This window comes from Palaemon carinicauda, chromosome 18 (assembly GCF_036898095.1).
Source record: "Palaemon carinicauda isolate YSFRI2023 chromosome 18, ASM3689809v2, whole genome shotgun sequence".
NCBI classification, from domain to species: Eukaryota; Metazoa; Arthropoda; class Malacostraca; order Decapoda; family Palaemonidae; genus Palaemon; species Palaemon carinicauda.
In genome coordinates this window covers 67,883,096-67,908,931 of record NC_090742.1, presented here as the reverse complement: position 1 = coordinate 67,908,931, position 25,836 = coordinate 67,883,096, and the positions used below count along the sequence as shown (strand labels likewise).

The following is a 25,836-nucleotide window of genomic DNA, read 5'->3' as shown; positions in this document are numbered from 1 at the left end:
TGCGTTGTGGACGTATAATGCGACTGTGCACAAGAGTACTGGTATGTCTCCGTGTAAGTTTGTGTTGAATTTTGAAAAGATAGTAAGACCGAGATTGAGTGTGTCCGAGAATGATAGAGATGTTTGGAAGAAAGCAAATGAGAGATTTGAAAGCTACAAAGTGGGAGAGAAAGTGTTAAAAGAAGTAATTGAAAAGGGAAGAATGAATGTCAATAAGGTACGTGATAAGTTTGAAGGTCCATATGAGGTGTTAGATGTTGGTTCTAGTGGGTTGAGTTATGTTTTAGGTAAAGTAAGTGTGGATGGTAGTGTGGAAAAGGTTAGGGCACACCACAATCAGTTGCGGAAATGGAAGGAGGTACCAAAATATATTCAGGAGAATGGTATGACTAAATGGCTAAAAACGAACAAGTATGAACCGAGTATGTGTGAGGCATTAGGTTTAGAAGATAAGCAATTGGTGTTAGTAGAGTATGGAAGGAAAAAGAAGTCTGAGAATTTTACTGGGGATAAAAGGCGGGAAAATTTTGTAGTTGTAGGCGGGAATCAGAATAAGCAGGACAAGGGTGTAAAAAATGTACAGGTGAGTATGGAAGATAAATGTATTAATACAGATGAAACTTGGATGAGTATGAATGATACTTATAGTGTGTGTGGTTTTTCGTTAGATGAGGCAAGAGAACGTATGACGGACACGAGAATGAAAGATAGGAGAATGATAAGCAGTATGAATGATTCTTTTGTTAAAGTAGAAAATGGTTTAGATGTAATGGATGAATTGTTGACAGAAATTAGTGGGATTTTCGGGCCAGATGAAACTGAGGTAGATGAAATAGTGAATGATATCTTAGACGAGCAGAGCATAGACGGGAATCGTAATAGTACGTTGAATGAAAACGACATGGAAGAAGTGAATGAGAGAGTGCAGGTATATGAAGGCCCAGTTACCCGAAGCCGAGGCCCTGTTCCTGATTGCGACTGGGTGATGAGAAAATAGGTAAGTGTTGTGTGAGGATTTGGCAAAGTAAGGGGGGAGGAATGTGGAGGATTAATTTTATTTTAATTTATTTTTTTTTGTTTGCCAAATCAAGAGAGAGAGAGAGAGAGAGAGAGTGTTGTTTTAGTATTGTTAAATCGAGACATTTTATTTGCTTTAGCTTTGTCATTAATGAGAGAGAGAGAGAGAGAGAGAGAGTTTATTTACTTAAGTTTTGTCAAACCGCAAGAGAAAGAAAGTGTTTATTTGCTTTAGTTTTGTCAGAGAGAGAGAGAGAGAGAGAGAGAGAGAGAGAGAATTTCATTTGCTTTAGTTTTGTTAGATCGCACGTGCGCGAGAGAGTATGTGTGTATGTGCGTTTGTGTGTGCGTGTTTTGTGTGTCCGCGGTGCGCGCCGAAGAACAAGGATAATTAGCGAATGATTGTTTGAAGTTGGAAAGATTGTTGGTATATTTGAGGTTGTTTGTTTACATTTTTTAGCTAGGATAGGCGGTGATGAATGTCTTGGGCGAAAGCATTAGATCTTGGACGATAGAAGGAGTCGGTTCTGCATTTTTTTGTTCTTCGAAAGCCGGTTGTTTAGTGTTTTTATGTTCTGAGTAAGTACTGTTTTTATTTATTTTTGTTAGGCGCGTTCATGAGTGATAGAAAGTTTATTGTTTATCTTTGATTATAGTGCGATAGTTAAGTTAGTTAGGAGTGTTCATAAGTGTTTTTCTTTTTTATTTTGGCAGGCCGCGATTCCTCCTTTGGGGAGAAGATTTATTTGAATTTGACTATTGATGACCTGGCTTACTTAAGGAACTTGTGTTTAGAATGCTCTAGTGGATTGATCAACTGTTGACGACCTGGCCTGTTTATTACAATTACGATTTCGATTGCTTATTGATGAGGATGATGATGACGATATAGACGGCCAAATTAAGTGAGGCAGTTATAGCAGCTTGTGCCAGTGTTACGTCTGCCAGGGAGTTGTGGCTTTGGCCGAAAAGGATTGTCGGCCCTAGTGTGGATAAAGAGTTCCACACATAAACAAATATTGATTTATTTCTGGGTTGTGGTATACGATTGGGTTTAATATTAAGTGATTTATTTTAGTGTGTGGGTAAGTGTCTTTCGGTACTGTGTGTGGGTAAGTGTCTTTCGGTACTGTGTGTGGGTAAGTGTTTTTCGGTACTGTATGTGGACTGACGGTGTTGGGTTTATGTAAAGGATATTATTTTTTTCGATTATTGGTGAGTTCTGTGTACCCACACACACAGCTATAATATATAAATATAAAAGTGCTATTTTTGTCTGTTTTGTGTTAAGTTTAATGATTTGTGTTCTGTTTTTGGTTGCGTTAATATAGTTTTAAGGCTATGTTTTGTTTTCATTTTCCTTCTGTCCAAGAGTCTAGTTTAAAGTAAAGTAAGGGGAAAGTTTGTGTTGTGGGATATTTTGGAAGTAAGAGTGATCAAGGGTGTGGGGTTGTGTTTTGTATACATCCCGGTCGGTTGTGCGCCCTGTTGACGCTGAGGTAACCTACTCGCTTCTGCCAGTTGAGGTGGTTCCTCCACCGATGCGACCCAGTGTGGGTTGCCAGCCGCACGTTGACGTTAAGCGACGCTCGGAGGTGGTTGTTTATGTTCAGGACGTTCAACAACCAGCAGAGGTGACTTGTTTTGACGCAGTGCGTCAACCTCAGCAACCCGGTAGGGTGTTGACTGCACAACCCAGACGGTCTAGACAGTCTCGGGTTGACGCTGTGCTTCCTCGCGCACCCTTGGTTGTTGACAGTTCACAGACTGTGCAGCAGTTCCATGATGTTGCGTCCGGCTCCGTCACGCATGCACCAGTGCGACCATACTCAGCGAGCCAGACGTTGCCCACTCCGTTGCCGTTTCCTCATCAGTTTTCGGATGAGGAACCCTCTGATGAGGACGTTGCTGAACAACAAGACGATCAGCCCCCAGAATAGATCAAGCCCTGCTATCCATCCAGAAGATGCTGAAGAAGGAACGCTGCTCAGTCAGGCTGTGGATGAGTCTGGTAGGGACGCTGTCATCCGTGGAACAATTTGTGTCACTAGGAAGACTACACCTCCGTCCTCTTCAACACCATCTAGCTTTTCACTGGAAAAAGGACAAGACGCTAGAAGCGGTCTCGATCCCGGTTTCCGAAAAGTTAAAGTCTTGTCTGACTTGGTGGAAGGACAATATCAACCTAAGAGAGGGTCTTCCCCTGGCTGTTCAAACTCCCAACCACGTTCTCTTCTCGGACGCATCGGACGTGGGCTGGGGCGCGACACTAGACGGTCGGGAATGCTCAGGACTGTGGAACTCGAGTCAGAGGAGCATGCATATCAACTGCAAGGAGCTGTTGGCAGTACATCTGGCCTTGAAAAGCTTCAAGTCTCTCCTTCGAGGCAAAGTGGTGGAAGTTAACTCGGACATCACCACGGCCTTGGCGTACATCTCCAAACAAGGAGGTACCCACTCACTGACGTTGTACGAGATCGCAAGGGACCTGCTCATCTGGTCAAAAGGTCAAGACATCTCCCTAGTAACGAGGTTCATCCAAGGCGACTTGAACGTCATAGCAGATTGTCTCAGTCGGAAAGGGCAAGTAATTCCAACCGAATGGACCCTCCACAAGGATGTGTGCAAGAGACTTTGGGCCACTTGGGGTAAAACCATCCATAGATCTCTTTGCAACCTCGCTTACCAAGAGGCTTCCAATCTATTGCTCTCCAGTCCCGGACCCAGCAGCAATACATATAGATGCTTTCCTCCTAGATTGGTCACATCTGGATCTCTACGCATTCCCACCGTTCAAGATTGTCAACAAGGTACTGCAGAAGTTCGCCTCTCACGAAGGGACAAGGTTGACGTTAGTTGCTTCCCTCTGGCCCGCGAGAGAATGGTTCACCGAGATACTTCGATGGTTAGTAGACGTTCCCAGTAGTCTTCCTCTAAGGGTAGACCTTCTACGTCAGCCACACGTAAAGAAGGTACTCCAAAGCCTCCACGCTCTTCGTCTGACTGCCTTCAGACTATCGAAAGACTCTCGAGAGCTAGAGGCTTTTCGAAGGAAGCAGCCAGTGCGATTGCTAGAGCAAGGAGAGCTTCTTCCATTAGAGTCTACCAATCGAAGTGGGAAGTCTTCCGAGACTGGTGCAAGTCAGTTTCTGTATCCTCGACCAGTAGCTCTGTAGCTCAAATAGCTGTTTTTCTCTTATACCTGAGAAAAGGACGATCCCTTTCAGCTCCCACTATCAAGGGCTACAGAAGCATGTTGGCATCGGTCTTCCGGCATAGAGGCTTAGATCTTTCCAAACATAAAGATCTGCAAGACCTCCTTAAGTCTTTTGAGACCACCAAGGAGCGTCGTTTGGCTACCCCTGGATGGAATTTAGACGTGGTACTAAGATTCTTCATGTCAGACAGGTTGGAGCCGTTACAATCAGCCTCCCTGAAAGATCTCACTCTTAAGACTCTTTTCCTGGTATGCTTAGCCTCGGCTAAAAGAGTCAGTGAGATTCATGCCTTCAGCAAGAACATAGGATTTTCGTCAGAAAAAGCCACTTGTTCGCTACAACTTGGTTTTCTAACCAAAAATGAGCTGCCTTCTCGGCCTTGGCCTAAATCTTTCGATATCCCCAGCTTATCGGAGATCGTAGGCAATGAACTAGAAAGAGTCTTATGCCCTGTTAGAGCTCTTAAGTTCTATTTAAAGCGTACTAAACCTTTACAAGGCCAATCTGAAGCTTTATGGTGTTCAGTTAAGAAACCATCCTGGCCTTTGTCAAAGAATGCTTGGTCAGACTTTATCAGATTGTTAATACGAGAAGCTCATTCACATCTGAGTGAGGAAGACCGAACTTTGCTTAAGGTGAAGACGCACGAAGTTAGAGCTGTAACAACTTCCGTGGCCTTTAAGCAAAATATATCTCTGCAAAGTATAATGGACGCAACCTATTGGAGAAGCAAGTCAGTGTTCGCGTCATTTTACTTAAAAGATGTCCAGTCTCTTTACAAGAACTGCTACACACTGGGACCATTCGTAGCAGCGAGTGCAGTAGTGGGTGAGGGCTCAACCACTACAATTCCCTAATTCCATACCCTTTTAATCTTTCTCTTGAAATGTTTTATTGTTGTTTTTTGGTTGTCCAGAAGGCTAAGAAGCCTTTCGCATCCTGGTTGATTTGGCGGGTAGTCAAAGTCATTTCTTGAGAGCGCCTAGATTAGGGGTTTTGATGAGGTCCTGTTGTATGGGTTGCAACCCTTGATACTTCAGATCCTAGGGGTCGATCAGCATCCTAAGAGGATCGCGAGGCTCCGTAAGGAAGACGTACTTATAAGACAGAGTAATTGTTCAAGTCGACTTCCTTACCAGGTACCTATTTATTTTGTTTTTGTTATTTTGATAACTTCTAAAATGAAATAAAAACTCTTAGCTCATAAAAGTGTAAACATATATTGCTGGTCTCTACCCACCCCCCTGGGTGTGAATCAGCTATATAATCACCGGCTAAGTTAAATATTGAAAAAACGGATTTTGAGCGAAGCGAAAAATCTATTTTTGGGTGAGATAGCCATGGCGTCCTGATGGAAGGTTCCTTTTTGGTAGCTTCCTTGGGTAAATAACTACTAAGATATTCCCAGAGAATTTAACCACAGGTTATCACAGAATTCTAACTTCTGGAGCGAGTATCCTAAAGGTTTCCCTTTTAAGACATCATATATCAACAGGGGACGCATGTATTAACGCGCCACATAGCTATCTACACCCCGAACAGAGTTAATGCTTCGGTGTGTAAGGGCTGAGAATAGCTGGGAGCCGTTCCATAGCTAATCTCATTCGTGGCTACTACTGATACTCGAGACGTAAACAAACGGGCGCCATTGCTTAAGTGACGTCACGTCCGTCTTTATCCTGAAGCCAGTTGCTTGCCCATCACCATGATACAGCAGAGCAGGGTGGGACCTTAAAACTGGACGAAGTAGTAGGGAGGGTCCATCAGGACGCCATAGCTATCTCACCCAAAAATAGATTTTTCGCTTCGCTCAAAATCCGTTTTTTGGGCTCAAGCCATGGCGTCCTGATGGAAGAATACCAGAGAATCAATGTATCGTGGTAGATTTTCCCCTAATAGTAAGTGCCAAGGTATTGACAAATTAGCATAGTAATCTTGGTAAAGAACCGTAGGGAAGAAGCATCCTGCCCCCCTTGGCAGTGAAGTTCCCACGGGCTATGCCGTCGTCAAAGTGGTATTGAAGGGCTATTCATTCTGATAGAAGAACTTGAAGGACTTGGAGATGAAGCTGAATGTTTGGTATTTGTATAGGAACATTCTGAAAGCAGACTAGTGGTGGTTGGGCACTGTATGTCGAGAAGGATGATTCATCTCCAGGGTATGAAGAGTAAGTATTCGTATTGGAACATTACATAATCAGAGTGAATATAAATTAAGAGTTAGTGTCTTAATTTCTCCATAACCATAAGGAAAAGGGGATAATAAAACTATGACAGGCATGTATTTCATAGTAAGTAGGAGCTGATTGAGACGCACAGATAATAAAATAGAAATTTTATTTCACAAATGCAGAAATTGAATAAATTACAGCAATAAGTAAAGTTCATTTACAGTAATTATAATGTACATAGTAATAAAGACTTGCTCTTGAATCTGAAAAGGAATTTCAAGTTTATTAGTAGGCACTCGCTCTCGAGGAACGCAAGTCTTGATTAAAACACATCATGCTCAGGGCATGCGGCACTTATGTGACAACTATGACATTTCACCTGGGATAAGAACAGTTATAAAAGCACTAAGTGTTTTCGACATCACTATGTATCGCTCGAGGGTCAACATAGGCACCCGAAGAGTTAGAGTCCCAAGTAACTCACTGTTCTACGCAGAGTTAGGTGCAGGTTTCATAACACTACCTGCGGCTACCACAAAATGTTTGACTTCGTGCACTTGTTTCGCATAATGTTTAAAGAAAACGCGCGAGGACTTCCAGCCTGTGAAGTTTTTAAGGCTTTCAAAGTCCATGCTCTGAAAGAAATTCAGAGATGATGCAACTTTCCTAGGATCATGACCAGCGGGTGTACTGTCGGGATCCGCTCTGCGAATGAAGTAGGTGATTTTCGCTCTTAATTGTTTCAGTGACAGGTCGCTGCCCGATGTTTCTCCTTTGAAGAGTTGGCCTCCACCAAAGTTCGAAGTTCTGCGAAGATAGACCTTGAGGCTCTCTACTGGGCATAGAGAGACATCTTCCTTCAGGGGGCATATTCTCCAGGGGCCCCATCTTTTGGTGGGTAATTCATTTTTGGCGAGAAACGTCGGATCAGGGGAGAGGGTAACGTCTCCTGTATCGGTAAACAGGATGTGTCCGTCTTCTCTTGATAATGCCACTATTTCGCTGACTCGAGCTCCTGAAGCAAGAGCAAAGAGAAATATAACTTTCTGAGTCAGATCCTTGAGAGGGCATGAATCATTATCCAAGTTGGAAGCGAAATGGAGCACCTTGTCTAGTGAACAGGAGATCGGTTTCGGTGGGGGTGCTGGGCGTAGGCGAGCACATGCTTTCGGTAGTTTGTTGAAGATGTCGCTGGACAGATCAATTTGGAAAGCATATAGAATTGGTCTGGTCAAGGCCGATTTGCAGGTTGAAATCGTATTGGCTGCTAATCCCTGTCCATGAAGGTGAATAAAGAAGGACATGCAGAAATCAATCGTGATTTCTTTAGGATTTTTTGTCTTGACAAAGGAGACCCATTTCCTCCAGGATGATTCGTATTGCCGTCTTGTGGATTCGGTCTTGTATTCCTCTAGGAAGTCCAGACTTTTCTTCGAGATCCCAAACCTCTTCTTTGCGGCTAGGGAGAGAAAATCATGAGATGAAGGTCCTTGATTTTCGATGATGAAGCGAAGACAGTCGACTTCTGTACTTGTTGAGAGAGAACTGGGCCCGGGAGAGGGATCAGCTTGGGCTGCAGCTCCAGGACCAGGTGGTACCAGTTGCTCCGGGGCCACTTGGGAGCCACTAGGGCCGCTGTCCCTTTGAAGGTTCTCAGTTTGGAGAGGACTTTCAACAGAAGGTTGGTGGGAGGGAACAGGTAGATCTTGGACCATCTGTTCCAGTCCAGTGACATGGCATCCACTGCTTCTGCCTTGGGGTCCTCGTACGGGGCCACATACCGAGGAAGTTGATTGTTGTCGCTCGTTGCAAAGAGATCTATCTGAAGTTCTGGGACTTGGTGAGAGATGAAGGAGAACGATCTTGCGTCTAGAGACCATTCCGACTCTATCGGGTTTGTCCGAGATAGAGCATCCGCTGTCACGTTGCGGAATCCTTGTAGGTGAACTGCAGACAGGTGCCACTTCTTCTTCTCCGCCAGACGGAAGATTGGGAGAAGCACCTGATTTATCTGGGGCGATCTTGAGCCTTGGCGATTGAGACAACGAACTACCACCGAGTTGTCTAGGGTTAGACGAATGTGGATCGAGGGCGGCGGGGATAATTTCTTCAGAGTTAGAAGGACCGCCATGGCCTCCAAGATGTTTATATGGAACGTCTTGAACAGGGGAGACCAGGTGCCTTGAGCCTGTTTTTGGTGGGAGTGACCTCCCCAACCCTCCAGCGAAGCGTCCGTGTGGATGTTGAGTGATGGAGGGGGGTGTTGAAGAGGAATGGACCTTTTCAGGGCCTTTGCTTCTGACCACGGCTTTAGGAGAAGTCGAAGTCTGTTTGGAAGCCGTCTCTTGAGGTCTCTTCGAGCGATGGATGCAGAACGTCTCCAGACTCCCGCGGCATCCTTTAGCTGTGCACGAAGCACTGGGTTTGTTACTGAGGCGAACTGTAGAGAGCCTAGAACTCGTTCCTGCTGGCGTCTTGAAATTCGTTTGGATTTCAGCAGTCGCTTGACAGACCCTGCTATTTCCTTCCTTTTCTTCTGGGGGATGGAAAGGCGGTGTGACTGAAGGTTCCATTGGATTCCCAACCACTGGAACTTCTGAGCTGGAGAGAGGCGAGATTTCTTCTCGTTGATCTTGAATCCCAGGTGTTCTAGGTACTGGGTGACTTTGTTGCAAGATTTTACACAATCTTCGGGCGATGGAGCCCAGACTAGCCAGTCGTCGAGGTAGGCCATCACCTGGACGTTTCGGAGGCGGAGCTGTTGTACTATGGCGTCCGCCAGCTTTGTGAAGATCCGAGGGGCCACGTTGAGGCCGAAGGGCATGGCCTGGAAGGCGTACCTTTTCCTTTGGAGTCGAAATCCTAGGTAGGAGGAAGCGTGATGGTTCATTGGAACGTGCCAGTAGGCATCCGCCAGGTCTATGGAGACCGTGTAGGAACCTCGAGGCAGAAGGGTCCTTATCTGTTGAAGAGTCAGCATCTTGAACTTGTCGTTCGCTATGAACTTGTTGAGGGGGGATAAGTCCAGAATGACTCTGAGTTTGTCGGGGTCTTTCTTGGGGACACAAAACAGTCTCCCTTGGAACCTGGTGGACTTTACCTTCCTTATCACCTTCTTGTTCAAGAGATCTAGGACATATTCTTCCAGAAGGGGGGTTGATTGTTGGAAGAATTGCTGGAAGGTTGGGGGTGGTTGAGTTCAACTCCAGCCTAGACCCTTCTTGACGATGCTGTGTGCCCAGGGATCGAAGGTCCAACGATCCTGGAATTGGCGGAGTCTTCCTCCCACCGGAAGCACTTCATTGCTTCTGGTGTCCCGAGGGCTTACTGCCTCGGCCGCTAGCTCTCTTTCCTCCTCTGCCTCTGGAGGGACGGCGAGATGCGTCTCTGCTTGCACCTCTGTTTGAGCCTTTACCTTTGGGACGAAAGGTAGTTGTCTGTTGCTCGAAAGCAGGGGTGAAGACCGGTGACTGTGACAACACCGGTTGGGTGACCAATTAAAAGGTCTGTTGTGGCTGAGCTGCCACTTGGGAGGTAGCGGGTCCCGGAAACTGACGTCTTTGTTGACGTTGCTGGGGTTTCTGTTTTAGGGATTTCCTCTTAGGTTGAGGTCCGTCGTCCTGAGAGGGTTTCCTTTTTCTTGACATGCCCCACTTGTGGAGAAGGTTCCTATTCTCCGTGGCGGCTTTGTCGGTGATTTCCTTCACAAGGTCAGAAGGAAAGAGGTGTTTGCCCCAGATGTTGGAGGAAATCAGTCTCCGGGGTTCGTGTTTCACAGTGGCACCTGCGAACACGAATTCACGACAGGCTCTCCGAGCCTTCATGAAGTGGTACAAGTCCTTCATCACTGTAGTCATGTGGGATTTGGAGAGTACCATGTATTGGTCTGGTACTCTGGTGTCACAGGCCATAATTTCAAGTTGGACTTGGTGAGACATAGATGCTGCGAGCCTCTCCTTCGTATCTTGTTCCCGACGAAGGAGGTGATCGTTGAGCTTAGGGAGGTCTTCATTAAACTGACGTCCGGCGACGTCAGGATCTAGCTTTCCCACGACGAAAGTATGCTGGATATCCTTCCAGTGTCGAGCGTCAGGGGGAGTAACTATGGAGAAGGGTCTGCACTCCTCCAGTGCAGGGCAGGCTTTCCCCTCTTCCACAGCTTTAAGGCACGCAGCGAAGGCCTTTTCCAAGAATGGAAGTACCGCATTTTCAGGTGCGACATAAGTAGGGTGCTTCTTGCTCAGGGCCGGAAGCTTAGAGCAGGTAAAACCCCTACTCTTGAATGTGTTGGCTAGCATAGCCTGGGCCTTCGCGAGATCGAACACTATCTCTTCCTTCGGTTCGGTCTCTTCCTTAGAGGCAGGTTCGGAACGAAGTCGGACGTAACAGTCCGGGTAGGCCTCAAAGTTTGGGAAGAACTCCACGTCTTCCAAAGGGACCGTGCCGATCTTGTCGCTGATAAAGATCCTGCCGGTCGCGATAACCATATGCTCAGCATACCTCCACGGGTTGGCATGTGAGCAAGCGGGGAGATCCTTAACCGAAATCCTCTTCGGTTCTCTGGATCCCATCATGGACCTGATGAACTCCTGATTCTCCTTTAACCTGTCGTCCATGACGGCTCTAATCAACCGAATCATTTCTTGAGTGGAAGAAGAGGGATCCGGGGTCGTGGAGGTAGACGGGATAGATACTTCCGTCGGTGTAGGAGTAGGAGCGGAGATGGAAGGAGGAGCGACCTCTTGCTCCGACTCGGCGTATTCCACCTGGTCTTCGTCATCTTCAGCTCCTTGAGCCATAAGAGTCTTCTCCGTGTCTTCCGAGACGTCCGACATATGTTCGTCATCTTCAGAATCCAGGCGGCACTCGTGCATGGACTGAGCCATGACAACATCAGGTTCCACTGTAATTTGGACAGTGGGAATCGCATCCTTGGGAACCACAGAATCAGGGGAGGCCTTAGGGAACAGGAGTGACCTCAATTCTTCAGTGGCCAGGTACGGTCCGGTGGCATTCTTCTGGAAGCCACGCACCCACTTGCGTAGCTTCTCCCAAGAAATGTCCCTGACCTCCGCTGAGGGAGGGTTATGGAAGGCATCAACTAGGTGAGCCTGGCAGACCGTACAATTCAGTGGATTCCAGAATTTCAGATCCCCTTTCTTGTCAGCACAAGGGGCGTGAGTCCTGCAAGCCGTATGCCCGTAGAAGTGCGGGTGTTTCACAGCGCAGAAGTCGAAGTCACACTTCGTCTGCTCCTCCTGTGGAAGAAAGAGAAAATGAGTATGGGGGGAGTCATAAGAATGGCTCTTAAGCTAAGTTAACATTAATAATTAATTTTAACTTAATGAAGGGAGTGATGCATAGAGATTGAAGTAGTAAAGAAAACATACTCCATGCATCTCGCCCGTCTGGCTACCGCAAGCTTTATCCATGGGTAATCTGAGATGGCCGAAGGCACAGGATAGTATTCCCTGAAATTCCACAGGGCAATGGAATTCCGTGGAAAACCAAGGATAAGTTTGGGACTGAGATCACTCAGTCCCAGATTAGGGAGCTAACAGGTCCCTTAGGGTAACTGCTTCCGGCAACCAGCCGCGCTAAGATGCACGCAGCATGCTGGAATATTGAAGAATGCAAAGGGACAGCATGCTTACTAATAGAACAGTACCAAGGCACTGATCTAAAGAGTGTAACAGGCTATCTGTTTGCAGTGTAGGGCTATCAGTATACAAGTGATAGCTAGGAGAAGGGGGTGCAAGTATCCTTGACGCCTCCAGGAGGTTCCGGCAGACCTCCGGCACGCCGGAGGCCGCTCCAGCAGAGTTTTCTGGCATTAGGACAGACAAAATGTAAGTCAAGAGTAAATCCAGGGTGGCGGCCGCCGGCACAATGGCGGCACGCCGGCAGAGGAGCGGCGGCTCCGGCGGTCGTAGGATGCCGGATTGGTGACTGGGATAAGGATGGTTATAGCTGAACCAGGTTGCCGGCACTCCGGTGGCCGACCGGCGGGCGGACGGTGAAGCTAGGAGGAAGGAGGAAGGCCGTCGGCGGGAGCCGGCGGCGGTCGACAGTCCCCCGGCAAGCGGAGGGGCTGGCGGCATGAGGGTAGGGGAGAGTCACCAAGGTAGGAGGCAGGTATCGCCGACAGTGGAGGCAGCAAGGGACCGGCACCCGGATAGTGAGAGAGACAGGGGGAGGGATGTAAGAAGTCCAGCCATGGAATCCAGACATCCCCCCCTGAGAGGGTGTACCCATGATAGAGGCAGGCTCTATCACCCAGGAGCCGGGGTCGCAGAGGACCGGGGGCTAGGGTAGCCCAAGGGAGGACTAGGGGACACTCAAGAGGGGAGAGACCTCCACATGCAGAACGCATCCAGTGGCTAACCCCATAGGACACTATGAAGGGTATATGTACCAGAGCGGACTGCACAAGGAAGCTCAAGGTAGCCCTATCACTCCGCCCTAAGGAGGAGTTGTAGGACAGGGGACAGATGGGTATAGACTAACCTAAGTGTAGGCTAGGCTATACAAGAGATAGGTGGGGAGGGGAGAAGAGAAGAGTCTTCCAAGGAAGGGGATCTGTACCAGAGCGGCCACTAGGGAAAGGGAGGACACTCCCTAACCTAAGATAAGGCTGCCAGGCTGAAACGGTGCATGGGTACAGTTTCAGCAGGGGACAGAGTAACCTTCCAAAACCTAACCTAGAAGAGGGCTAGGAGTCCTGAACTAGGAAGGATAGAAGACATATCGCTATGGCAGGACAGTCATAGACTATTCCTAGCCATAGAGGAAGGGCTAGCCTAACCTCACTCTCGGACGCAACCCTAAGGGGGGGTCATTCCCTTAGGGAGGACTGAGAGGCGATGAATACTCCATTAGACACTTGATCCCCTTACTCAGAAAGGAAATCAAGGCTAAACAGAGGGAGTGCCAAGGCAGGGGATGAAGGAAGCATATAGGGGTCCTACCAGGAGGTTAGGTTAGGAAGGGACACTAACTAACCTATCCCCTATATGGTCCCTGAAGGCGAAAAAACACTTGCATCACGGTCGAAAGTATTGTAAAATAATGCCATTATCTTCATAACTTAGCCTAGGATCACTAATAAAATCATGCATGAACGCTTATATACAGGCGCTCTGGACTGGGGGCTATAGAAGCCGACTGGTATGAGGTCAATCGATGACCGATAAAAAGCGTCGAAACACGATATAAAAGTTCCTAGCTATGAAGACTAAATAAACTAATGTAATCGATTAGTAAATAAGGCCGGAAGCGTTGTTGTGGCTAACTAAATAAGGCATGCATAACAACAACGACGCCATAAAATGGCGGGTCCGGTAGAGGCACAGCTCTGCCACAAAACAGCAATTATCTCGGAAAGTAATATTTACTTTACGGTCAGAGCTTACCTAAACAATACTGGAACCTTGTACTCAACTTTCCAGAAGAAGGCGAGGCTGAAGGTAGCGACATTACGTAGATGTAAAGCGATAAGTGAAGCACAGGGAAAATCCGTCTAAGTAGGGCGAGCTACTGAACAAAGGATAAAGACGGACGTGACGTCATTTAAGCAATGGCGCCCGTTTGTTTACGTCTCGAGTATCAGTAGTAGCCACGAATGAGATTAGCTATGGAACGGCTCCCAGCTATTCTCAGCCCTTACACACCGAAGCATTAACTCTGTTCGGGGTGTAGATAGCTATGTGGCGCGTTAATACATGCGTCCCCTGTTGATATACGATGTCTTAAAAGGGAAACCTTTAGGATACTCGCTCCAGAAGTTAGAATTCTGTGATAACCTGTGGTTAAATTCTCTGGGAATATCTTAGTAGTTATTTACCCAAGGAAGCTACCAAAAAGGAACTTTCCATCAGGACGCCATGGCTTGAGCCCAAAAATGTTATTTTGATAATAAAATAAATTTTTGAATATACTTACCCGGTGATTATAAATTAAAGGACCCTCCCTTCCTCCCCAATAGAGACGCAGTGGGACGAGGAGAAAATTGAGTCTTTGTTTACATTGAGTACTGGGTATCTGGACGACAGATGGCGCTGTTGGGCACACCCGCAACCTGTGTAGCGATCGCTGGCGAGTTTTTACCGTAGAGTTGTCTGTCGGGCAACAGAGTTGCAGCTATATAATCACCGGGTAAGTATATTCAAAAATTTATTTTATTATCAAAATAACATTTTCATGTGGTAGAATATTTATTTCTCTCATTTGTAAAGAATTGTAGCTATCAAGTGTAGTATGTCTAAAAAAAAACCTAATTAAATGAACATAAAACGACTAAGCTGAAATAACGAGAACAAAGGGAGATAGCGGGAAGTTTAGAACCCTGCTGTGATACATAATAGACTAGAAGAGGTAGAAATTCCTGTTACCTTAGAGACAAGCTAGTCTGGAAGGAATTGTGATGGTATAAAGAAATGAGTAGCTTTTGCATAGATGAAATGTATATAGCTAGACTATAGGTAAAATTAAATTTCATACTAGGTTAGAGAGTTGTGATGGGTGTATATGACCTGCACAGCTTTACGCAGTTGAAAAATGGGAACTGATAAGAAAAAGGAACGAGTTTTTCAAGAAGTGTGACCTACGAGTGAATGAGTTTCATGATTGGATAAAGTTGGAAGATTATTACAAATGAGGAATTGGTGGAAAGATGTGATGTATAGACACAGAAATACATTGATTATTCAGATTTAGATGTATCCTGATAAGGGATGGAATAATAATCGGAAGAAGTTGGCTTGAGACCTGTTGAAAGATGTGGGAAATCATGGGAGAAACATGACAAAATCCAAAGTAAAAAATTGCTAAGATTATAAGATAGAAGATATTTTACATTCTCAGACTTGCTAAGATAATGTGTGTGTATAATATATCAGATTATTCAAGGATGTGACGGTAGGAAATGGCAGATTAAAGATGAACTGACTACAAAAGTACAGGGTGTCTTCTTAACTGATGCATTTACATTCTACCTTTTTATGGTTGGTGCAATACAAACATATCAGCTTTAGCTTTCTTCAGAATCGTTGGAGATGAATTATTTGCTGTTAAAATTCAACTACAATATTACCGAGAGTTTAGATGATCAGATTTTTTTTTTTTTTTAAATTACAATTGGAATTTTGACTGCACTAAGTCAATGAAGTTGTAACTAAATGACTAGAGGTTAACTATATTCTCCAAGGGAAAGAGACTTCTGTAATAGACCACTCTTCAAAATACACTTAAAAGCTATAAAGTCTAGTAGGCTATTACTAAATTCTTGTTAATTTCCATTTCAGGTGAATGAAACTCTTCAGAAGACATTTACTGAAAATCCAGAGGGTGATAGATCAAAGCACAGTTTAGCTTTTACTCTACATTGGAAGGATGTGTCATCACCTAGCCTTATGGTGAGTACTTATCTGTATATTTGTACCAGTGGCAACATTTAATAGATTGCTTTGTGCTTTTTATTTTTCATTTTGTGTTTGACTTCTAACTTCGCTATCTAATTACACTTCACATTGCTACTGCTTCTAGGCATCATTTATGAACATACACTTAGGGTAAGCCCTAAAAGAGTGTAGTAATGATATCGATATTGTGTTATGTGCTTTCTTTTAGTTTCAAGTAAGGAAATGGCTTTGTTTATATTTCTTTGGCATAAATTGTGTTTTAAGAACCATAAGTTAAGTTTTGTATTTAGAAACTACTGTTTGTAAATACCAAATCATTTTCCCAAAGATATTTAATGTAATAATTTTTAAGATTTAAATACTTTTTTTTTTTTAATTGGCATGTGACACCAGGCCCCGAGCACACTAGCCACTTTTTAGAGCCGCAAGTTGCGACCACTTGTGGTTATGTTTTGAATACCCGGCCACATGTGGTCGCCACTCCGATATCTACGAAGTTTCCTGCATCACTGATTAGAAGCCACATGTGGTCGCCAGTGGTTGATGCTAGTGTGCTCTCAGCCAGCCACAAAACGCCGCCACAAAATGAGGTGTTTGTGGCGGGGACGAGCGACAGCTTGCCACAGTTGCGAGCCACAGACACAAGTGTGATCGGCAAAGCTTGAAAACAATGGGAACCTATGGGAGAAAATATCTCCGCCACAAAACGCAGCCACTTGTGGCTCCACAAAGTCGCCAGTGTGCTTAGGCCCTTACAGTGAAGAGCTTCATATAATTTTATGCTTTGAATTTCAAAACATTGACAAACATATCTTTTATAGTTATAGTAATTGTAAAATTTTCCATTATTTACTTGTGATTTTTCATTGTTTCACGTTACCTACAGGTGAATCCTTTACATCAGACACCCATATCTAGTGAAGCCAACATAATACGATATGTTTCTCGCCTATTTCCTCTGTCTTCACCCTACAACTATGAGGCCACTGGAACGTTTACTTCAATCACAGAAACTGATAATCTACTCGATCAGCTAACAAATCAGATGATTTGTGGAAATAATAAGGAACGTCAATCTGTATTACGGTTATTGAATGGAAGGTAAGAAACTTAATTTTTTTTTTCTTTTTTTTCTTTTTTACTCCAAAACTCCTTACTTGTTCTAGTCTGAACAGCCACAGCTTATAATGAGTTAAAGATCTTTTGCATCACCGGTCAACTTTTTATTTATTACAGTTTATTGTTCAGAAAACATTGATCTGGCATTAAGTCATTTCTCTTTTCCCCTTGTGCTTCAGCACAGTAATGCCTCACAACACAAAATTAATTCGTTCTGCAGTGGCTTTCGTTTCGTGAATATTTTTTGTTATGAGTCACATTTTACATGTAAATCTCTTAATTCATTATAACCCCCCCCCCAAAAAAAAAAAACACATTAAATTTTAAAATAAAGATACAGTATAACCACAATGAAATACTGTACTGTCAAATATATTTGAACCATTCAATTTACCTAAACTAACTGTTAATACCTGTAAATTAAGTAGTTATCAGAACATAATGCAATAATAAATGGAAAATAATACAATACAAACAGTATAATACTGTACATATACAAAATATACAGTACCAAGTGTACTGTACTAGTATAGTTACCCTTACTATAGAAACACACATTTTCTTCATATTTTTAATGGATGACTATTTCATTCTCAGCCTGGCTGGCAAATATCTACAGTGAACCCTTGTTTATCGCGGTAGATAGGTTCCAGACCCGGCCGCGATAGGTGAAAATCTGCGAAGTAGTGACAACATATTTACTTATTTATTTAACATGTATATTCAGACTTTTAAAACCTTCCCTTGTACGTAGTGCTGTTAACAAACTACCCTTTAATGTACAGAACACTTAATGCATGTACTAACATACCCTAAACTAAAACAGGCACAAATATTAAGGGCGACTTTATATCATGCGTTTCCTAAACACGCCAAAAAGCACGATAAAAAATGGCAACCAATGTTTAGTTTACGTTTATCTCTGATTATAATAAAGAAACAAACGCATTTACACATCTGTGTATAGGTTAGTTTCTGCATCGATTATATTGATTATTCAGTACAGTATGTTGATTTGGTTATTACTAATGTTTTACTTAATTTTTCTTAGGACTTCCAAATGAAGTTTTTTCTTTATGACGCCGCCTGAAACGACGGCGTCATAAAGTACGCTCAGTAAACAAACTAAGGAATTTAACGCGCATGATGAAAGTGATAAATAATGATATTACAGTAAAAGCTTTAATAAAATATGTTATTACAAATATTATTTACTGTATCTATATAAAATCATACATACGTAGCAAAGCAGGAAAACAATCTATGAGAGAGAGAGAGAGAGAGAGAGAGAGAGAGAGAGAGAGAGAGAGAGAGAGAGAGAGAGAGAGAGCGTTGTTTTACATACGTAAATGTAAATTTAAAAAAAAAAAAAATAGCCCCATTTCATATAAAATAGATTACAAATATTTTACTTTATCATATTACAGTAGTCTGTATAATACTGTAAAGTTCAGTACAGTATGTTGTTGTTAAAGTCGTGGCGATGAAATTCTCACGAAACAAAAACACGCCATTTGAGTACAACAGCTGATTCTCTCTCTCTCTCTCTCTCTCTCTCTCTCTCTCTCTCTCTCTCTCTCTCTCTCTCTCTCTCTCTCTCTTCGTGTTATACAATACTTACATTTAGATGAAGAAACTAAAATTAGTTTTGTTAGTGTCAATTAAATACGAAACTAAATAATTAGGCCGAGTCTACATCCATTTCAATCATAGCTAAAAATACAGCATCCGATTTCATCAGCAAACCACTATTTTTTGGGAAATATCATTTTATTCTAGAAAATTGCCACTCTTTAAATAGATAATTGCACATTAAGAAAGCGTGTACTTTTGTTTTTAAATTTCGGGTTTGTTTTAAAAATCGAGTATTGTTGACTTCTTTTTTTTTTTACTTTTGGCTGTGATTAGATCAGCTGTCATCTAGCTGCCGCTCTTGAGTGTGTACGAATACACTAACAAAGTATCATTTATACCATTTCTTAACTTATTCAAACCGTCTACAGTATACAGTTGATATTACATAAGCACTAATGTGTTATAACCTATCAAATTTTTTTGTTTATTACATTTAAGCCCCCCCCCCCTCTCTCTCTCTCTCTCTCTCTCTCTCTCTCTCTCTCTCTCTCTCTCTCTCTCTCTCTCTGTGGGCTACTTTTCACTACCTCCCATTCCTTACCTCTCTCTATCTCTCTAACAAATGATATCTTTGTTGCTCCTCAAAGTTTCATTTATATTGAAAATCAATCACGATTCAATTTTCCTTACTTTCTCCAATCTCGCACCATCGGTCACATCGCGGTATTTTCGATATTTCTGGAAAATCCGCGATATATGTATATACATGGGTTATGAAAAAAATCCGCGAAGTGGTGAATCCGCGATGGTCGAACCGCGAAGTAGCGAGGGTTCACTGTATCATGAAATATTTTTTGCAATGTTAGTTATAAAAATCTTCGCTTCTTGTTTAGCAGCGTGAAAATTTCGTAAGCAGATTCTTTCGTGAAGAGAGGTATGACGGTATTTTATCTTGAGACACTATTGGAGACAGCATGCCTTCTCTCCAAGTACATTGTTCACTGGTCAATTCTCTGGGAGTATCACTGTAGCCGAATATCCCTTAGAAAGCTGCCTAAAGGAACCTTCCATCAGGACGACATGGCTGAGCCCAAAAATTACTTTATAGTAATTTCCTTCTCAATTCTCTTTACTTAATAAAGTAATAAATAGAAAACTTTACATAGTAATCAAATATCATTTTAGAACCTTACGTTCATAACTAGTTTTAATTTTTCTCAATTTTCAAATGCTATTATTATTAAATAGGTCAAAATTATCATTAGTTATAAAGAAAAGATACAGATAAATTTTTGAAGAGTCGGTGGATCTAGGATAAATTTTTGGCAAACAAAATTGGCACCCAGTTATGGATTTAGTAAACTAATATTTTATTTTGCTGAAATTTTTTTTGTTTTAACCATCCATTTTAATTAGGGGATTACATCCTAATCAAGAAAGTTTTTAAACGAATAATTTTGCAGTATTCTTTACCTGTTATTCAATATTATGCATGCCATAATTGGGTATGATGTATACTAGATATGGGTTTCTTAGAATTGATCCTAATTATTTCTATTTGACCATTTACAGACTTGGCAGGGCATCTTGGCTAATGGGTGATAAATGTAGCATTGTTGATGTGATGGCATGGTCAGCATTGAAGCAGACTGGTTCTGAAGCAGGAGCTCCAGCAAATGTTAGCAAGTGGTACAAAGCAGTAAGCACTCTAGCAGGTTTAGGTAAGCCTTACCTCTTGTTTTTCCTGTTACAGCATTATTTTTAGTTGCTCAAAATGAATTATATGGTAAATCTTGAATGTCATTACTGTTTTTAAAAGCTTAATGATCTATACTGGCTGAGGAGCTTTTCAACTCACTACTATTAAATCTATTTGCAAATGTGTTCTCATCTGCATCCTATTTCTTTGCAAAACCTCTCAAATTAATCTTCTGCCTTCAAAATTTCACCACATCCTCATTGCTCGTTCTTATACCCGTGACCCCTAATACTTTTCCTCTTTCTACTCCCCTTCTAAAATATAAAGAATCAAATTCACCACAGGAAAACAATGTGGTCTCAAAAAATGAAAAGAACCAGACCCTATCTAAAAAAGGAGGCCAAACCTCCAATGGGCATTTGGATAGAAAGGGCTTAGAACAACTACTAAAGAAGTTAAATGTGAAGTTTCAAGTTCAGGACCATGAAGAAGTGTTTACTGTAGAGGCATTAATGAAGAATGTTTCATCGATGCCAGGACTTCACATGAAAAACCTGTTTCTGAAGGATAAGAAGAAAAATTTGTATCTTCTGTCAGCACGGCATAATGCTGAGGTAGGTTACATGTAGGATCAGTTTTTTTTTTTTTTTCCCTCCAATCTAAAGTTTAGTAGGATTTGGCACATTAATCATTTAGTTTTTCTTGGTTTGGACAGGATGACTGAAAACCTTAAATCAATCAATTAATCAATCTTGTTTTGGACTTTATGATAATTTTAGGAAAGGGAGTTAGGTTACCTCTTGGAATGCTTCTACTCCACTAGATTGTGAAATAATTTTTTTTTTTTCATTCTTTCCCCTTTAGTTCTTTTACTCATATTTTTTGGAAATTAAAAATGCCAGTTACATAATAGCAGATTTTATTGAATAAACAATTTGATAAATTATAACTGTTCGTACTAATCACTATTTTTTTTTTTTTTCAAAGTCCTTTTCTATATTTAGCTGCGGAAATTTACATATTGAAAGTCTTTTAATTCTACTGGCATCATCACCATTTGTTTTTCACCGAGTTTTTTTTTTTTTTTCTTTTTTTTTTTTTTTTGCCTAATGGTTTGTAGATTTTGTCTTTTTGATTAGTATAAACTTAATTTACTCTCATAGTCAGACCCCAAGTGCATCACAGGCGCCATTAAACTTGCAAATACAGTTCACAAACTCCAAACAACTTCTCTCACTTAAATTGCAATTTGGGCTACATATGATACATAGGTTTGTAATGAAAATAGTTTTAAAATAAAAAATACATACATATACCAAGGCACTTCCCCCAATTTTAGGGAGTAGCCGATATTAAACAATTGAAAAAAAAAAAAAAAGGGGGACCTTTCCTCTTTATGTTCCTCCCAGCCTGACAAGGGACTCAACAGAGTTCAGCTGGTACTCCTAGGGGTGCCACAGCCCACCCTCCCCCGTTAACCACCACAGATGAAGCTTCATGACGCTGAGTCCCCTACTGCTGCTACCTCCGCGGTCATCCAAGGCGACCAGAGGAAGCAGCAGGGTCTACCGGAACTGCGTCACAATCGCTCGCCATTCATTCCTATTTCCAGCACGCTCTCTGGCCTCTCTCACATCTATCCTCCTTTCACCCAGAGCTTTCTTCACTCCATCCATAGAGCCAAACCTTTGCCTTCCTCTTGTACTTCTCCCATCAACTCTTGCATTCATCACCTTCTTTAGCAGACAGCCATTTTCCATTCTCTCAACATGGCCAGACCATCCCAACACATTCATATCCACTCTAGCTGCTAACTCATTTCTTACACCCATTCTCACCCTCACCACTTCGTTCCTAACCCTGTCTACTCGAGATACACCAGCCATACTCCTTAGACACTTCATCTCAAACACATTCAATTTCTGTTTCTCCGTCACTTTCATTCCCCACAACTCCGATCCATACATCATAGTTGGTACAATCTCTTTCTCATACAGAACTCTCTTTAAATTCATGCCCAACCGTCTATTCTTTACCACTCCCTTCACTGCCCCTAACACTCAGCATCCTTCATTCACTCTGACCTACATCTGCTTCCACTCCACCATTTGCTGCAACAACAGACCCCAAGTACTTAAACTGATCCACCTCCTCAAGTAACTCTCCATTCAACTTGACATTCATCCTTGCATCACCTTCCCTTCTTGTACATCTCATAACCTTACTCTTACCCACATTAACTCTCAACTTTCTTCTCTCACATACCCTTCCAAATTCTGTCACTAATCAGCCAAGCTTCTCTTCCTTGTCTGCAACCAGTACAGTATCATCCGCAAACAACAATTGATTTACCTCCCATTCATGATCATTCTTGTCTACCAGTTTCAATCCTCGTCCAAGCACTCGAGCATTCACCTCTCTCACCACTCCATCAATATACAAGTTAAACAACCATGGCAACATCACACATCCCTGTCTCAGACCCTCTCTCCCCAGAAACCAATCGCTCACTGCATTTCCTATCCTAACACATGCTTTACTACCTTTGTAGAAACTTTTCACTGCTTGCAACAACCTTCCACCAACTCCATATAACCTCATCACATTCCACATTGCTTCCCTATCAACTCTATCATACGCTTTCTCTAGATCCATAAACGCATTATACACCACCTTACCTTTTGCTAAATATTTCTCGCATATCTACCTAACTGTAAAAATCTGATTCATACAACCCCTACCTCTTCTAAAACCACCCTGTACTTCTAAGATTGCATTCTCTGTTTTATCCTTAATTCTATTACTCAGTACTCTACCATACACTTTTCCAACCACACTCAACAAACTAATACCCCTTGAATTACAACACTCAAGCACCATCTCCCTTACCCTTATATAGTGGTACAATACATGCACAAAACCAATCTACTGGTACTATTGACCACACAAAACACATATTAAACAATCTCACCAACCATTCAATAGTCACACCCCCTTCCTTCAACATCTCAGCTCTCACACTATCCATACCAGGTGCTTTTCCTACTCTCGCTTCATCTAGTGCTCTCCTCTTCCATCACTGGTACCTCAACACCTGCAACAGCAATTATATCTGCCTCCCTATTATCCTCAACATTCAGTACTTTCAAAATATTCCGACCACTTTTGCTTCCTCTCCTTTTAACAACCTTCCATTTCTATTTCTATCTTTCACTGTCTTTTCAATTCTCGAACAAGCCTTCCTTACTCACTTCACTTCTTTCCAAAACTTATTCTCTTCATATGCATGACCCAATCCCTGACCCCACCTCAGGTCAGCTGCCCTCTTTGCCTCAGTTACCTTGCACTTTACTAACACATTTTTCTCTCTACATCTTTCATACTTCGCTACACTATTACCCAGCTGCCATTCTTCAAATGCCCTCTTTTTCTCTTCCACTTTTACCTTCACTCCACCATTCACTGCCCTTCCTCCTGCTGCCTCCAACAAACTTCTTGCCACACACACATCACTTGCAATCCCAACAAAATTTTCTTTTACTAACTTCCACTCCTCCAAAACTCACTGTCATCCCTATTTCTTCACGGTTGGAATCTTTAGTTTAATCTTGGAAAGAAGGGGCAAAGTGGGCAGTCTTCTGACTCCCTGATTTTTCTCTGAATGTACAAACAGCAGTTAAATGTTACCAGGTAGTATTAGGCCAAGTCATCCTGCTCAAGGAGCTCAATCTAGTGGCTTCTAAAGAGATCTTCATGTTCTTGAGTTTTGAGCAGCCCTGTCCAGCCAGAAAGGTATGCCTTCCTGACATTCCTCAAAAAGCTCCCATTTGCACCTCTTCGGGAAGCTTTGTCCAGAGACCCAACCCTCACAGCAATTTATTTCCTGGCACTGGCTTCAGCCAGTGAGATCCGTGGTTTCTCTTACTAAGTCTCACGCTTGGGTGGAAAGAGTTAACTTTCAAGTTCATGCCAGAATTTATGGTAGAGACTGAGAACCCAGCAGTTCATAAAGAATGATTAGTCTTTTTCATCTCCAAAAGGAAAATATCTGAAAGTCTAAAAGATCTTCTCACTGCCTGGTCAAGGCCATCCGGAAGTACCTAAAATGGACAAGAAGCCGCTAATCAGAACTTGTTTGTGGCTACAGGAGTAGGGTGACTCCTACCACTATCATTCGGCTAAGATTGCCCTGTATGGGACACCGATTCCTGTGTAAGCAGTTTATATAAAGAGGCGGTACATGAATATGCATAAGTATTGTGAAGGTTCTTCAGACTGGAGATGATGATGATAACATGCTGGATTGCCATGAGAACACAAAAGGATGTCCATCAGTCACCACATTATTGTTTGGGACATCAGTACATGAAATTAATAGATGTTGGTTTAAAACAATGTTGACTCTATTTAATATTTTATTTATGATGGAATTACACATGGTGAGAATTTAAAATTTTAGAGTACCTCAAGTTATTTTGAACTGTGCTGTATTTGATCAAACAAGTGTTAGGAAATTTTTAAGATGTCTTGGAACAGCACAAAGCTGGCAGCTTTGGGTGTTCCTTTTCTATATTTTTCTAATAAAAAGATTACATACGGTACTTGAATAGTACTATTACAGATATGTAATGCTTTCATTCTACCTTGTTTTGAATATTGTTCTCCTGTCTGGTGTTCAGCTGCTGATTCTCATCTTAATTTGTTGGACAGAAACTTACAGTCTATTAAATTTCTTATTCCTGATCTAGATATTAATCTTTGACACTGTCATTCAATTAGTTCATTATGCATGTTGCATAAGATTTTTCATAACTCTGACCATCCTTTACATTCAGATCTCCCTGGACAATACTATCCTGTTCGTAATGCTAGGCAGGCAGTTCATTCTAATAGCCAGGCCTTCTCCATCATGAGGCTCAATACTACACAGTATTCTAGAAGTTTTATTCCAGCTGTTACCAAGTTATGGAATGATCTTCCTAATCGGGTATTTGAATCAGTAGAACTTCAAAAGTTCAAAGTTGGAGCAAATGTTTTTATGTTGACCAGGCTGACATGAGTCTTTTTATAGTTTGAGTCTTTTTATAGTTTATATATGACGGGACGAGGGGGCTGGGAACCCCCTCTCCCGTATCTACATCCTGTGAGACATCAACAAAGAGATGGAGCTGGGGGGAGAGTGACTGCTCCCCGCACTCTAGTTTTGGGGTGTTTGAATGTGCGTGGATGTAGTACGATATAGAGTAAAAGATGTGAAATTGGAAGTATGTTTAGGAATAGAAGGATGGATGTATTGGCCTTGTGTGAGACGAAGATAAAAAGAAAGGGTGAAGTGATGTTTGGTGAAATATCTGGTAGAGTGTCTGGGATTGAAAGGGGAAGAGCGAGAGAGGGTGTGGCTTTATTGCTGAGTGAATGGATGACAGGTAAAGTAGTGGAATAGTGGAATGGAAGGAGATATCATCTAGGTTAATGTGGGTAAGGGTTAGGTTGGGTAGGGAATGTTGGGCGTTTGTCAGTGCATATGGGCCAGGTAGTGAGAAAAGTGAAGAAGAGCGGAATGAGTTCTGGAATGAATTAACTAGATGTGTAGAAGGACTGGGTAGAAGGAATTATGTA

The 25,836-nt window shown here is 42.5% G+C and overlaps 1 protein-coding gene across 3 annotated transcripts in view; it reads left to right on the top strand.

Annotated features, from left to right (window-relative positions):
• The window catches only part of AIMP2 (aaRS-interacting multifunctional protein 2), an 85,407-nt gene that overhangs the window by 55,923 nt on the left and 3,648 nt on the right, over positions 1-25,836 (top strand). For all 3 annotated transcript variants that reach the window (XM_068392494.1, XM_068392492.1, XM_068392493.1), the window contains 4 exons: positions 15,708-15,818; positions 16,711-16,925; positions 20,091-20,239; positions 20,545-20,831. In XM_068392494.1, coding sequence (XP_068248595.1) covers positions 15,708-15,818; positions 16,711-16,925; positions 20,091-20,239; positions 20,545-20,831 — 762 coding nt within the window. The remainder of the gene's footprint in view (positions 1-15,707; positions 15,819-16,710; positions 16,926-20,090; positions 20,240-20,544; positions 20,832-25,836) is intronic.